This window comes from Orycteropus afer, unplaced genomic scaffold (genome assembly GCF_000298275.1).
Source record: "Orycteropus afer afer isolate SDZICR_OR568_19922 unplaced genomic scaffold, OryAfe1.0 scaffold00334, whole genome shotgun sequence".
Lineage (NCBI taxonomy): Eukaryota > Metazoa > Chordata > Mammalia > Tubulidentata > Orycteropodidae > Orycteropus > Orycteropus afer.
In genome coordinates this window covers 49,367-66,515 of record NW_006921921.1, presented here as the reverse complement: position 1 = coordinate 66,515, position 17,149 = coordinate 49,367, and the positions used below count along the sequence as shown (strand labels likewise).

Sequence of the window (17,149 nt, the reverse complement as noted above, 5' to 3'; positions counted from 1 at the left end):
TAGATAACCAAACTATGGTACATACACACAATGGAATACTATGCAATGCTAAAGAATAATGTAGAATCTGCAAAACACCACATAACGTGGATGAACTCGGAGGACATTATGCTGAGTGAAATAAGTCAATCACAAAAGGATAAATATTGTATTAGTCCGTTATTGTAAAAGTCAAGGAAATGTTTATCTATGGAAGAAAATTTTCTCTGTTGGGTACCAGAAATGGGAGGGGAGGGGGGGGGGAATACTGTTAGATAGATAGAGATAAGTATTGATTTGGGTAAAGAGAAGGGCAGTGTACCAAATGTGAGTGATCAATATGGTGGTATTGAGGAAGAGAACGACATAGAGAGGTACATAGGAGACAGCAAAGATGAACCCTTCTGCACATACAGTACTGCATTGTCAGTGAAGGCAAACATGGGTATACAGGTGGATAGATGGGTGGACAGGCTAGACTAGTAGGTATGTCTATGAAGTGGGGAGTGTACCTGAGAACATGTATAGGGTTGACAGATAATGGTACTATAAGTTTATGTGTATGATCTTAATTCCCAAGTGTATAGTAGAGCTGACAAGGGGAAAGGTAGTAGTCACTGCTTGGCCACAGCCAGCTACCCAGAGGGACAGAGTAGTCGAACCTGTGGGCTCGGGACCATAGTCGCAGGGGACATCAAGCTCAATTGGCATAACATACTACACAAAATATTGTTCCACCTCCTACTGTGGTGAGTCTTGCCTGGGCTCTTAAAAGCTTGCAAGCTGCCATCTAGATGCAATGATGGGTCTCTCCTTGTCCAGAACAAAGAAGAATGAAGAAAACCAAAAATTCATGGAAACAATCAGTCCTAGCGACTGGTACACCATCCGATCTGAAGCCTATATGACTATGAGACCAGTAGAACTAGATGGTGCCTGGCTACCACTGTCAACCACTTGGAAGGGGATCTATGTAGGAGTTCCTGGATAGAGAGGGACAACAATGTGGAAGAAAACTCAAAATCATATGGAGGGGAAAAAAGAAGGGTGGAAACCATGTTTGCTGGTGGAACCACTGAGACTGTGGCCCCTAGCTGCCCTTCAAGTCTGGAACTGAACCCACACCTGTGGCTTCCAGCCAAACAAAAGACAGGCATATGAGTTGAACATTTACCTAAGGCAGATACACTCCTTGAACAGAACAATCATGGGAGAAAGAAGAGCTGCTTATGCACAGGGAGACAGCTCTGGGGGTGGGAACGCGTGGAGGGATGAACATAGGGAATAGGTAACTATGGGGAGGAAGTGGGAGGGGAGCTGTTGCATTGTGGTAAATTGTGGTTAATATCATGAGACAAAGTGTATGTGAACTGCAGTATGGAAAGTGAATTTGCTCTGTAAATTTTCACTCAAATCACAATAAAAAAAAAGTAATTACATGTGAACAGACTCAAAAACATACATTATACTGAAATATCTTTGAAGAGCAGAGGTTCTTAATTGTGCCATGGATCCTTTGGCAGTCTAGTGAAACCAAATTAAAGTTTTTAAATGCATAAAATAAAATGTGTAGGATTACAAAAGAACCAATTAAATATCATCAAAATGTTCTAAAAATTAAAAGTTGTAATATAGTAACAGGCCCTGTATTAAAGCATTAAATATAATAATAAAGTGGCATATCTTATAATGATCATAATTTTTAATTATGATAGACATAGATATTTGAAAAATCTGCAACAGTTGTAATGTGATTAACAAATCACATCTGATTTCTATTGGTGACAAAGCCATAGATCCTAACACTATGGCAATCCTGTTGATTAAAGTTGAAGAAAATGCTAAATTGAAGTTAAATATTGTTGTTTGTTGTTGTTATGTGCTGTCGAGTTGGACCTGACTCATAGCAACTCCTCCTTGGGTTTCCGAAGCAGTATCACTATGGAAGTAGACTGCCCACCATTCCTCCTGAGGAGTGGCTGCTGGGTTCGAACCGCCAGCCTTCTGTTTAGCAGTCAAGTGCCTTAGGCACTACGCTACCAGAGCTCCTTTAAGTTATATAGAGATGTGATTTTTTTCCCCCTCATTCAAGTTCATAGGCCCCAGGTTTAGAACCGCTATGTAAATGATTTTGTCAAAATATTATCCAAAAAAGGCATTCCTTTTGGCTTGGGAAGATCAGTATTGTGATATCTTGTATTGTTATCTTATTGTCTATGAAGGTATTATCCATGTTCTCTAGAGCTGGTTTTTAAAGTTATAAAATATTAAATATGCTATCTGAAAATATAAAATGTTCTCTTATGTTCCATATCATTTTCGAAAATCATTGCTTAACAAATCCTGCAACCCTACAAGAAATTTGTAAATTAACAACTAAACTATTTTGAAAATTCTTGGAACTTAATGGACATGTTATGGAACTCAGGTTGTTCCTGAAATAATCTTTACATTTGTCAATCTGGTTATAAAATAGAGTGATAGTAGCAGCAGTAAGCAAAAGCTACTACTTAAAATACCAATTCTTACCATTGCTTTAAATTAAAAAAAATATTATTCTTAGACTATCAAGGATATTTAGATAAATTTTTATAAATTAAAATTTATTGATATTTAGAATCTATCAGTGTCTTTCATGTCTTATGTAGTTAAATCATTCACACAGTCTTGTTATGTTAAAAACAAAAGTCATTTCCTTTTGGTGAGGTTTTGATTATGGCGGATGAAAAAATGTCAGGTGAGTGCCACAGCAAAAGTTTATTATACCAGACTAACCTATGTCCAAAAAATTTGAGAATCATTGCTCTAGAAAATGTAACTTATTTTCTCCAAACCTCTTTAAATGTTCTTAGTTTTACAAATAAATACTTTCATCCTTATTCCTTGTTTACTAAGATCTGTATTTCAGTCCTGTTCTGTGTGTATCATTAAGTGCCCATTGGTGTGAAAGACAAGTTAGTTTGATACAACCCTGAAATTTTTTCATACCAATTTTTTTTATAATTTCAGATAAACAACATCTCTCTCTGACATTTTACTGTGATCAGAAAAATTTGATTGCCTGTATTCAGCACAGTAGTAGTATCTTAGTCTAAATGAGAAGCAGATTGATCATTTATTGGCTTTGAATAACAAAAATTCTGCCGAGGCAATATTCAAGAAATTTCCATTATGTTTCTACAGTGTAAAATTGTTTCAAAAGTAGTATCGGATGAAGAGTATTGGCCCTGGAGTTGGGTTGTTTGTGTTGAGATTGTTTTACTTATAGGAGGATGTAGTTTCCTCATCTTTAAAATTGGCATATATTCCTACTTTGTAAGTTTGCAATGAGATTACAGGTGATATGTTGCATATACAGTGTAGCATGTAAGGTAAATGCTCATGTGTTTCAGTGATGATTATAGCTTAACAGTATATATTTACATATGCATGTTGAGACAAAAATTAATTTTTTTAAAAATTCAGTTTTGTCTTTTCTGTGTATTCTGTGTATTATTTTAATCAAACTAATGCATACAGTTTTAAAACAAGTTCTCAATTGTTATTCACTTTACAAATTAACTTACTGTAGGATTTCTTCAATTACTAAGCTTCTCTAATGAACTAAAGACTGATTATATCTGCCAAAATTTAACTCCCGTGATTTTCAGTAATACTCTTATAATTTAGAGACAGATACATCTGTCTGTGTTTTATAAACCTGTTCTTCTGTTTATGTAAACCTTAATTGTGAACAAATCCTGGATGTCAAGGTTAAATTTAGCTTTGATTTTTCACTTTGAATGTCATTAAAACTAGATTCTAATGTTTTATTTCTGAATTCTGTTTTTGCAAATATCAAGATGCTTATTTTAAAAATACGTGTCCTATGAAGGAGTACTGACTATTCTGGGGTTTTTCAGTTTTTCCCCCTTGAAATGTTGGCCACATGACCATTTCTCTGGGTGTTAAAGTTCTGTTTATGAGTTAGTCAGGATCTTGATATTATCCCAGAAAACAGTCAGAATGCTTCACAACTGCCAACTCATAAACTAGCCAGCTGCTTCTTGGATTGTGTGACTGAATATAATGTTTAGGATCAGAGTTTTTAAATGTTCTTATGGATATTTTATAATATTATTTTTATTTGTATGTGTATCTCTGTCTATAAATTTTCTGTCTGTAGATTATTTCATTGTGCAGAGTAACCAGAGCATGGTAAGCTCTTTGGTCTGGTTTATCTTCAGTTTTGATGGTAGATTGCGTCCTTTTGCTTTTTCAGTACTTTAATTTTTTGTCTATTATTTTAATTCTTTCCAGCATGAACTGCTCATCTTTCATTTTCAACCCTTTTACTTTTCAAACTTAAAAAGTTTAACTTGGGACCAATTATATATGCTTATGTGTTTAGGTAGTTTATAAAGGCAGATTCTGTCCCAGGCTATCTTTGGCTAATTTTTGTTCTTTCTCTTGTTTTTCTATGAAGAGGTCCTTCATTCATCAGCAAATAATTATTAAGCTTCTCTTAACTGTCAGGTACTGTTCTGGATACTGGGGTAGAGTAATAAACAAAAGACTCTTCCTGGAGTTTACATTCTGGTCTCAGTGATTGTTTACTACTCTGATAATGAGTTTAATAAGGCAGAAAATGTAAATTTTTGTGAGTACAATTTAATAAAATAACTGAAGCATGCTAACAAACATGATAGAACACTTGAGTTCCCATTTCTACTCAAGTAAATAATAGACTAGTTCTTCTCTAAGGCAGAAAGATGAGGCAGTCTGCTTCCATAAAGAAAACCCTATAGGCCAGGTCTATTCTATCTTTCCTATAGGATTGCTATGAGGCAGAATTGACTCAGTGGAAGTGGGTTTGGTTTGTAGTTTCATATGAGAAAATGACAAATACATAAACCACAGTTTTTATTATTTTCAGATCTATTCTTTGTTACTCTTGTTAACACTTTATTTTAATCAAAGACTATTTTTTTTGTTATTATCTTTTTAATGGAAGGTGGGTCTGGTCAAGATGGCTTAGCCTTTTGATCTTTGTTTTTTTTTTTTTTTTTTGCCTTTCCCTTCACCCAAATCAAAGACTTTATTCTTATGTATCTAATCTTTTTCAGAAACTGGCAGACCTTTCTCTTCGTATCCAACAAATCGAAACAACTCTCAATATTTTAGATGCAAAGGTTTGTATTCCTGAGTAATTTATAGTATACACTTTATTGTACATATACCAGCTTTTCTCAGTCTTACTTAACTTTGGTTTCATTTGAGGATGAATTCAGTGTTTATTCTGCATCCAAGAGTGGTACATTGTTTTTGTTTTTAAAATTCATGATAATTTCCAAGGAAATGGTATTCTCTGTGAACCATTAACTGAGCCTGTTAAAATGTAGACAAGCGTAGTGTTCATCACAACACTAGTGACAGTAGCCAAAAGATGGAAACAATCTACATCAGTATATAAATGGATAAACAAAATGTGGTACATAGATAAAATGGAATATTACACTGCCATACAGAGAAATGAAGTCCTAGTAAATACTACAACATGGATAAATCTTGAAAACATTATGCTGAGTGAAATAAGTCACAAAAGGACAAGTATTGTGCGTTCCCACTTATATGAAATATCTGAATAAACATAAAAATGACTAGGCAAAAAAAAAAAGGAATAGGCAGTATATGGAGACCAAAATCTATTAGTGGCTACCAGGAGAGAGGGAAGAAGCCATTGCTTGTAGGGCACAGTGCTTCTCTTAAGGGTGGTGGAAAAATTTGGAAACAGTGGTGATGGTCAAACAACATGATTAAAGTAATTAGTGCCACTGAATTGTACATGTAAAACATGTAATGGCAAATATTTTGTTATAGCTATCTATCTATCTATATGTATCTATATATAGATAGATAGATACAGATATATGCTCACCACAATAAAGTATATTTTTTTTTAAATGTAGATATGGATTGTGTTTTTCTTTCACTAGTCAGTGTAATAATGTAAGTAATATTATATAACAAATGGAGTGGTTATATATTTTACTTCATTTGATAGAAAATTCAAAATTAGTTTAATAGTTATTTGATTATACAGTCAGAAAAATTAGGTAAAATTTAGATATCAGATAAAATTTTAGCAACAATACCAGCTGTTTTTTTTTTTTTATTTTTAGATATATTAAATGCTAATGAGTTCAAATTTTGATGTCAAGCTGCAAGAGTTAGGAAAAAGAAGGGTGTTTTGTTTTGAAAACTGAAAGATTTTGAAATAACAATGACAGATTTAACTTAGTACATGTATTTTTTCCTATTTATAATGTACTAAACATACTAGTATATATTTGTGATTCTGTCCTTTTGCAAAAAAGAATTGATCTGAAATATCTATTGACTATTAATGAGGAATAGAAATGACATTAATATCTTTATTATAAGGACTGAATGTCTTACTTGTACATCTCCTTGTCACACATTTCTCAAACTGAGTACATTAGGAGACTTGGTCTTGAACATTTTCAAGATATTCTTCTACCAGTTAAACACACTTGAAACTATCTGGCCCATAGCCACTGTGTTAAGTACTGTCATCAGTCAACAGTTCTCAGTGAGTATTCCTGCTTAAGAGCTTATTACCATTCGTTCTTTCACTATCCTTTGCTATGAGTATGTATCTTATTTTCATGTTTGAGGAATTCTTACCAAGTTAGAGTCCAAGATTACAATGAAGTTACTACATAGACATGTTAACTTTAGTCATTTCTAAACCCATAGGGTTAATTCCTACACTTAGCCAGACATTATTTGACAATGTGTATTATAGATATCAAGATGAAATTAGAAAAAGAGTTTGCATGGATCTGGCAAATCCAACATGAAATGCTTAACTACTGACAGTATGCCCATCTTTTGTGTTTGAAAAAACAACACAGTAACAAACATTCAGCAAGAAATGTTCAGGGTTTTTTTAAATAAAAAGAATGAGCAGTGTCATACATTAATATATAAAGATAAGAGTTATGCCATTTACCACATAATTCAGAGTTAATATGTGTGCTGCAAAACACTTTTAATGAAATTATTTTTACAATTTTATAAGGTAAATTTTCTTATCCTCATATTACCAATGAGAAGATTGAAGCATAGGGAGATTTATACAAGGTTGTACAGTTTGTGAGTGGTACAGGTAGGACTTAAATGTGGGCAATCAGACTCCAAAGCCCATGCTTTCAATCCTGTTTTAAAAATAATTTCTACTATGGCCCCTAACTGCTCTTCGGGTCTGGAATTAAACCCACACCTGTGGTTTCCAGCCAAACAAAAGACAGGCATATGAGTTGAACATTTACCACAAGTAGATACTCTCCTTGGAGAGAACAATCATGGGAGAAAGAAGGGCTGCTTATGCACAGGGAGACAGCTCAGGGGGCAAGAGTCCGTGGAGGGATGGACACAGGGAAGAGGTAACTATGGGGAGGAAGTGGGAGGGGAGCTGTTGCACTGTGGCCAATGTCATGAGACAAAGTATATGTAAACTGCTGTATGGAAAGTGAATTTGCTCTGTAAATCTTCACCCAAATCACAATTAAAAAAAAAAAAAAGGAAGAAAAAAAATTTCTGGAAAAAGAATGGTAATAAATTCTATTTTTTGATGAATTCTTCAAAAGTATTTTATTTCTGAGTATCTTTTAAATAATCTATGGCATGGAGAATTTCCCACACCAAAGTTAAGGTTTTATGGACCTATTTCCATAGGCTTAAAACTTAATATAAAAACCAGTTGCCCAGAGCTAACAAGCTAACATTGTACTTAGTGGAGAAAGTCCAAAAAGCTTTCTAATTAAGATCAGAAACCACAGGAATGCCTGCTTTCACCATTGCCATTCAAGATCATTCGGGAAGTCCTAGCTAGAGCAATTAAGCTAGAATAAAGAGAAGAGGTATCCAAATAGGGAAGGAGGAAGTAAACTATCTCTTTTCACAGATTACATGATCCTATACTAAGAACACCCCAAAGAATCTTGTGGCAGTACACGAGGTCAACACACAAAAATCAGTTTTCTGTATATCAGCAATGAGCAAGTGGAAAAGAAAGTTAAGCAAACATTATTTACAATAGCATGCACCTTAGTTCTCCATGGTGTTATAACAGAAATACCACAGGTGGATGGCTTTAACAAACAGGAATTTTTTCTCATAAGTTTAGGAGGCTGGAAGTTTGAATTCAGAATGCTGGCTCTGGGTGAAGGCCCATCGACCTTGTGCTTCAGCTGTGCCTTTTGTTATAGGCCCATTGGAGATGGAGGTTTCTGATTCATGCAGCAACTGGCAGCTGAGGCTGACGAATCCATGACTGGCAGGTTAAATGTCACAGTCCCAAGATTGGCAGGCAACATGCCAGACCACTAGTTCAAGTCCAGGACAATCCCAAGATGAGCATGCAACACAGTAGGACAGTGGTTCAGATCTGGAAACTGGAGATGAAGAAGTGGCCAAATACAGGATCCAAATGTTCCCAAAGCTACAGACCTTTCTCTTAGCTCTTTCATATATAATGAAGGCAACTACTTACAGCAGATTCCACCATGGAGGTGATTACAGTCTCATTATGGGGAATAACTAGATCCAGCTGTCAACCACTCCAAACCTTGGCCTAGCTGGCTTAATACACAACCTTTACTGTGGCATCTAAAAAAATTAAGTACCGTGGAATAAATTTAACCAAGAAGATCAAAGACTTGTACACAGAAAATTATAAAGCATTACTAAAAACAAATTAAAGAAGCTCTAAATAAATAGGACATTCCATGTCCAAAAGTTGGAAGGCTTAATATTGTAGTTAAAATGTCAGTACTACCCAAAACAATCTATAAATTCAATGCAATCCTCATAAACATTCCAACAGTTTTCTTTGCAGAAGTGGAAAAGCCATTCCTCAAATTTATACTGAATGGCAAGGGACCCTAAATAATTATATAAATCTTCAAAAAGAATAAAAGAGAAGAACTCACACTTCCTCATTTCAACATACATTACAAAGCTATAGTAATTAAAATTGACTGGTATTTAAGTAATAATACATATATAGACCAATAGAATACAATTGGAAGTCCAATAATAAATCTATATGTGTGTGGTAAACTGATGTTCAACATAGATGCTAAGATCATTCAATGAAGAAAGAAGAGTCTTGTCAATAAATGGTGCTGGGAAAACTGGATTTCTACATGTAGAAGAGTGAATCAGGATCTGTGCCTTGTCCCATACAGAAAACCAATTCAGATAGAGCAAGGACCTACATATGAAAGCTGAAATCATAAATTTCTTAGAAGAAAATGTAGGAGTGAGATTATATGACCTAATATTTGATAATAATCAGATATGATGACAAAATCTTGAGCTGCAAGAGACAAAATGGATAAATAAGACCTTATATAAATTAAATACTTTTGTACATGAAAAAACTTAAATCAGCAAAGTAAAAAGCCTATAGATTAGGAAAAAATTTTCGGGAACTGTGTATTGGATAAGGGCTTAATACCCAAAATAACTTCCTTAATTTATCAACAAAAAGACAAACAATAAAAAAAATGGGCAAAGGACTTGGACGGTTCACCAGAGAAGATGCTCAAATGGCCAGTAAGCACAAGAAAAGATATTGAACTTCATTACCATTGCTGTTTTTAGGTTCTGGGAGTTAGTTCCAGCTCATGGCAACCTTATATACCACAGAATGCAAAACACTGCCCAGCTGTTTGGTCTTTCACCATCCTCACAGTTGTTGACATGGTCTGTTATTGCAGCCACTGTGTCAGTCCATCTCATTGAGGGTCTGCCTCTTTTTTGCTGACCCACTACTTTACCAAGTATGATGTCCTTCTCCAGGAACTAGTCCCTCATGATAACATGTCCAAGGATGTGAGATGATGTCTTGCCATCCCCTCTTCTGAGGAGTATGCTGGTTGTACTTCTTCCAAGATAGATTTGTTCATTCTTCTGGCAGTCCGTGGTGTGTTCAGTAATTTTACCATCATCATATTTCAGAAACATAATTTCTTCTTCGGTCTTCCTTATTCATTGTCCAGCTTACGCATATGAGGCAGTTGAAAATAGCATGGCTTGGACCAGGCACACCTTAGTCCTCAAAGTAACATCTGGACTTTTTAACACTCTCAAGTGGTCTTTTGCAGATTTGCTCAGTGCAGTGCATCATTTGATTTCTTTACTGCTGCTTCCATGGGCATTGATTCTGAATCCAGGTCATTAACCATTGTTGTTATTTGCCGTTGAGTCGGCCCCAACTCATAGCGACCCCTCCTTGGGTTTCCGAGGCAATATCACTGTGGAAGTAGATTGCCCCATCTTCCTTCCGAGGAGTGGCATTAACCATTAGGGAAATGCAAATCAAAACCTCAATGAGATATCATCTCACTTCCATAAGAATAGCACTGATCAACAAAAATGGAAAACAACAGGTATTGGTAAGATTATGGAGAAACTGGAATGCTCCTCCATTGCTGGTGGGAATGTAAAATAGTACAGCCACTATGGAAAACAGTTGTGGGGTTCCTCAAAAAGTTGAATACAGAACTACCATATGACTCCACAATCCCAGTCTTTGGTATACACCAGAAGTGAAGGCAGGAACACAATAGAAACCTGTACACTAATGTTAATTGCTACATTTTTTACAATAGCCAAAGATGGAAACATCTGAAATGTCCAACAGATGAATGGAGAAACAAAATGTGGTATGTACAAATAGTAGCATATTGTGCAACTGTAAAAAATGAAGTTCTGATGCATGCCACAACATGAACCTTGACATAGATGAACCTTGGATAATGAACTAAATAACTCAGCTCTAAAAAGACACTTTAGACAAGTGATATTTAATAGAATAGTACTCTCAAATTTCAAACATTATACTGAGTGAAATAAGTCAGTTGCACAATGAGAAATACTATATGATCTCACATGAAATAAGCAAATATATAAACCAAAAAAACCAAACTCAGTGCCATCAAGTCAATTCTGGCTCATAGTGACCCCATTTGTGTTTCTGAGGTGGTTCCTCTTTACAGAAGTAGATTGCCCAGTGTTCCTTCATAGAGTGGCTGGTGGGTTTGAACTGCCAGCCTCTTGGTTAACAGTCAAATGCCTTAGGCACTATGCCACCAGAGGTCCTTAAGGAAATATATAGACAGAAAAAATTATTAATGGTTACCAGAAGTGAGAGGAAGGGGGAAAGGGGAAGTTTTTGTTGTTGTAGGGTTATTGAGTTTATGTTAATGGTGGTACGATATTCTGGAAAAGATAATGATAATTTCTAGCACAACATGAAAAATGTAATCAATGTTACTGAATTATAAATGGACAAGTTCTATTGTCAAATATTTTGGTGTATATATTTACACCCTAATAAGTTGTTGTTGTTGTTATATGCTATTAAATTAGTTTCAACTCAGTGCAACCCCATGTGTGTCAGAATAGAACTGTGCTCCGTAGGGTTTTCAGTGGCTGATTTTTAAGTAGATTACCAGGCCTTTCTTCAAAGTCCACCCAGAGGTGGACGTGAATGGCCAAATTTTCTGTTAGTAGTCAGACCCTTTAACTGTATCATCTGGGTACTTCAGAGTTAATATCAGACAGCTATTAAAAAGAAAACGCAAACCTACAAACTTAGTGTTTATTTATGCACCTAACTTCATCCTCATATACTAACACTTAGTTTTCTTTTTCAGTTGTCATCTATTCCAGGACTAGATGATGTCACATTTGAAGTATCTCCTGTAAGTGTCAGTACTATCACAAATGGACCACAATCTAAAGCCACTTCAGATCAATCACAGGTAAGTATTTAAGTTTTAGGAAATATAAGCATATCTCCTTGGTTGCTTAATAGATTCAATTGGCAAATTGGAAGGAAGAAGTTAAATGAGAATATTAAAAGTTTAAAGGTAAAAATTCAAAGTCTGAAGATAGAAAATGAAATTAAAAAAAATATATTAGCTGTTTTAATTTGTTATTTTGTAGGACTTCCTGAAGTTAGTATCTGTAAACTTGATCTATAGAGGATTAGAAAAATAGTAAATTACTTCCTTCACGTTCACTATGGAAATTTTTCCAAGTTTTTATAAGAAATGTATTTTTAAAATATTTTATTATAAAGATTTTCAAACATGCATAGTAGAATAGTACCATGAATGCCCACATAGCCATTACCCAGATTCGCCAGTTATTAAGATTAGCACAATTCCTGCCACAATTCTTTTTTGTCCCTACTGAAGTGAATCTCAGACATCTTCTCATTTCACCCCTGCATAATTCCTTGAGCAATTCTGACAAGTTTTGACATTTCCTTATATAACCCCAATTCCCTTATCATATCCAGTATAATTGATAGTAGATCCTTGGTCTCTTCTAGTGCACCCCCTGGACTAGTAGCTTTGGCATTACCTGTGGATGTGTTAGAAATGGAGAAGCTGAGGCTCCTGCACAGGCCTGCTGAATTAGAGGCTTCATTTTAATAAGATCCTTAGATGATTTGTAGGGTATTGAAATTGGGAAGTACTGTTCTACTAAATACCAGTTGTGTAAAACATATATTTTTAGAGCTGATTTGTTTGATTCTGCATCTAAGTAAGGGCCACACTTTACTTTTATTTATTATGTCTTAATGTTCATTTATAGGCGCTCTGGTAGCATAGTGCCTAAGGCATTTGACTGCTAACCAGAAGGCTGGTGGTTCAAACCCACCAGCCACTCCTCGGAAGGAAGGTTGGGCAATCTACTTCCATAGTGATACTGCCTGGGAAACCCAAGGAGGGGTTGCTATGAGTTGGGTCTGACTTGATGGCACATAACAACAACAACAGTGTTCGTTTATACTTCTGTATAAATTGAATTCTTTCTCATTTTATATCAAGAAAATAAAAAAATGCTTTGTCATTTGAGAAAATTTTGTAACGTGTCTCAACTTTATTAAAATTCAAAAATTTTTAAAAATATCACCAAAATAGTGGCCTACCAAAGTAATACTAAAGAAGTAAACTTCCTATCTGTATAGAATTTGTATGTAGTGTTTTTCACCAGATATTTTATAGGATCATGATGCTATAGATGTACCAACCCCTCCTTGGGTTTCCAAGGTGGTATCACGATGGAAGTAGATTGCCCAACCTTCCTTCCAAGGAGTGGCTGGTGGGTTTGAACTGGCAGTCTTCTGGTTAGCTGATTAGGCACTATGCTACCAGAGCTCCTCAATGAGAATAGCTAACACTTAAGGGTGTTTACTAAATGCCAGGCATGATTTTCATAAATTAACTCATTTATCCTCACAATAGCCCTATGAGATAAGTACTATATTATTGTCTTACTCTATAGCTCTGGTGCTGTGGTGATTAAGGCATTTTGACTGCTAACCGAAAGGTTGCTTTGAACCTACCAGCTGCTCTGTGGCAGTTTGTTTCTGTAAAGATTTAGAGCCTTGGAAACCCTATAGGGCAATTCTACTCTGTCCTAAAAGGTCATTATGATTCAGAATCCACTGGATAGCAGTGGGTTTGGTTTGGGTTTAGATGGGTGGATCAAATGAGGCATGGTATTGTGCACCATGGAGTCGATTCTGACTCATAGCAACCCTATAATGACTTTGTGTGACAGCGTAGATCTGGCCCATAGAGTTTCCTAGGCTGAAATCTTTTTGAGAGCAGATCACCAGCTCTTTTCTTCTGTGGAGCAGCTGGTGGGTCTCAATAGCTGAACTTCTGTTGCAGTCGAATGCTTAACCATTATACCACTAGGGGTTGCCTAAGTGACATATAAAGAGGTTTTATAACTTGTTGAAAGTCAAACAGTAAAAGTAAGAGCTGAATCTTAGCCCAGCTAGTCCAGTGACGATAGTCATTGCTCTTAACACACTGCACTGCACCATATACCACTGCTATACTGTCTTCAGTGCTGGTGTTCAGTTCATTAGACATACTAAACACCTGTGGTACAGTACCTTGTAGGAAGAGCTGTATATTTTGATATAGTGTGTATTTGAGGAATTAATTAGATAATTATTTACTTAATAACTAGATAATAGAAAATTTAACATTCGTAAAATATAAAATTTAATTCCACTATGAAGGCCACTGAAATATATATAATGTATAAGAAGAAATCCAGATATTGTTGAGAGTTTTAACTTTAAAGGTTTTCTGAATTAAATATAGGACACCTTTTTTCGAAATCAAGGTGTCTATAAAGGATACTAAGAAAGTCTTTGCAGTCTACCTAGTAGTTATTTTCAGGCGGATACTAGGTGTCATATAATGTTTCTATAAACTTTTTAAGTGGTATCTGTCTAACTTTGAATATTAATTTTTCAGGTGCTCTTGTGAATGTCATCTGTAATATGTACTTTAAAACTTAATTTATGCAGTTGCGTTGGTCTTTGCCTATTTAAGGCTCCAAAACATTGATTACAACTAAACACAGCTGACTTTTCTAACTTGCCTTGCAAATTTCGAATGACCTAGGATATCTCTGACAAGCTTTTGTAAAAGCTGTATTATTCATTTGGAGGATTTATAAAGTTTTGTGACTTCCCAAGTTTTTGTGGTAGACAATTATTGTGGTAAATTAATTAATGATTAGTATAGTAACTGTTCAGCATGTTCTTAATAAATGAATCAATATCCTGTTTCTTCTCCATTGTTACAAATAAAACCAAAAACCAAACTCACTGCCGTCGAGTCGATTCCAACTCATAGCAACCCCTCCTTGGGTTTCCAAGGTGGTATCTCTACAGTAGATTGCCCAGTCTTCCTTCTGAGCGGTGGCTGATGGGTTTGAACTGCCAGCCTTCTGGTTAGCAGTCAGATGCCTTAGGCATAGGTAGATTATATTTAAAATATTTTGAAATGAGCTCAAGTATTGCTTAACAGAGAGTTCCCATTGACATTACCATTAATTCAATTATCAGATAAAGGGTAATCATGCTCCTTTTTTTTCTTTTTTAAATTGTCCATTCACCACAGTCTGTAATCTATATGTGAGTCAAAGACCTGAAGTTTGTATACTAATTTTTCTGCAACTTTAATTTTATGGTTCAGATTTTACCGTTACTCACAATAGAACATCTAGTTGTGCAGATTGATATTAATTTGATAATAAAATGAAGGACAGTTGAGACATATGATAAAGGATTTAATGTGTCATTCAGACAGCAAAGGTATAAACTATTACATAAGTAAACCTTGTTGTGGTCTTGGTTATAAACAGAAGTTAACAACTGAAAGTTCAAAATCCATTAGGTTATTATATATAACTATCATTTGCTCCATTGTGCTGTTGTATGAGTTTATTGCCCATGAATTTTTAAATAACATACTTGGGTCTTGTTTGAACTTTTTATTTAATTAGCAATTGTTATGGACTTTTTGTATTTATGTATAATATCTAGGTACACTCAGTTTTGAAACACTTAACATTATCATATTGGGAGGGGGAGCCCAAAAGATTTTTAGATGTTTTATTTGCTTTAGAATTTTTCAAAGATTTAATATTTGAATTATCTGAGGAAAATCTTAACATCTATAATTTGCATTCATATTCTAAATATTATGAAAGTTTAAAGGTGTTTCTTGATTTATCTACAATTCAGTATAGATAACAGACATACTATTGATTTCATTCTGTTAATGAAATTCCTCCTACTGCTAATATATAGATACTGAGTAAGGTTCACAAAAGTAATAATAATCTAAACCTTGAGCTTGATAGAAGAATCAAGTACTGTATACCAGCAGTCCTTGCTTTGCACTTAAGCAAGGACATGGTTCCAATATCAGCAAGTTTCATTTAACACTGTTCTATGCAAAGTGAGAACTGCCTGTATAACAAAAATATTTTTATCTGGAAAGACCATTCCTTAGTATTCTTCATTGTAAGTAGTATTTAGTATTTAATCTTAACCAGTCTTTGGACAGTCTTAGCCCTAAGAGTTTATCAGTGGTTGAAATTTTAAGAACTAGATCATTTTGTCTGAGAAATAGCTTCCTTTACCACCAATTTTCCAGAAATTGGAAAAGCCACACCCACTTAGAAATGATTTTATAAATGAGTTCAGTAGGGTAGATAGTAGATATTGAGGAAATCAGTCATGGCTCATTAGAAGTAAACTACTTTGATTAGCTTTATTAAAAGTTTTATTAAGATAATATATTTTAAGTCAGCACTCTGGGGACCAGTAAAGCGGAATTTTAATGTTTTTAATGCCAGAACATATGCATTTTAAGGAACAATGTTGTGTTGATAGTAAATGTAGCTTCCTCTGAGGTCATATTTAAACATTTGTAGTTCTATGGAAACGTATCCCATAATTAAATTATTGGTATTCAAATTGAGAAATATGATTTATTTTATGGTATTGAATGCTTTAGAATTAGGAAAAGAAACATCCTTCTTAAGTAACATGATAGACCCCTTTTGTGAATTGTCTAAAGATTTACACACAATACTCTCTACAGCAGAACAGTATACAAGACTCTGGACCACAGGAAATTGAAGTAGCAGCAGAAAATATCTTAACTGTAGCCAAGGATCCAAGATATGCCAGATATCTCAAAATGGTTCAAGTGGTAAGCTAATTTGGTCTGTCTTCTCTGTCTAGCAGCCTCATTTAAAATTCTTAACCCTTGAGGTTTGACTGTTATTTTTTCAATCTGAGAAAACTGCTAAACTGAGCGACCAAGTTTTCTTCTCTCTTACTTCTTTTCTATGCTTAATTAATACCCTGATCAAAAGTAACCAGAAATCAATCTTTCTAATTAAAATTTATTACACACTTCAAATTAATATAGTATTTAATATAGATTTATGTAACTTTTTTTGCTTTACATAAAGTTATCAATGCAAATTTTGGATGTATCAGAAAGAGGAAAGAAAGTGGACTGTTCTTGTGGTGAGCCATGTGCATTACTTAATTCCCATGTAGTGGCACAAATAATATGTTTTTTGTATTTTCATACTGATGTTCATCTATCACTGATTTGGTTTCTAGAAAAGAGCATGTAAGTCTCTTGGCTGTGTGAGATGTGTTTATATGATTTCAGAATTCATATTTTTTCTAAGGAATCATAACATGGTATGATATCAAAAATACTTCCATTTATCTATAATAGCACAAGTTAAT

At 34.7% G+C, this 17,149-nt stretch overlaps 1 protein-coding gene across 1 annotated transcript in view; it reads left to right on the top strand.

The window, feature by feature from the left end:
* Positions 1–16,595, top strand: part of WASHC3 (WASH complex subunit 3) — a gene marked incomplete at its 3' end in the record, with an annotated part of 26,881 nt that extends 10,286 nt beyond the window's left edge. Inside the window, exons 3-5 of the mRNA XM_007952400.2 lie at positions 5,085–5,150; positions 11,709–11,816; positions 16,485–16,595. Coding sequence (XP_007950591.2) covers positions 5,085–5,150; positions 11,709–11,816; positions 16,485–16,595 — 285 coding nt within the window. The remainder of the gene's footprint in view (positions 1–5,084; positions 5,151–11,708; positions 11,817–16,484) is intronic.
* Positions 16,596–17,149: the final 554 nt, after the last annotated feature.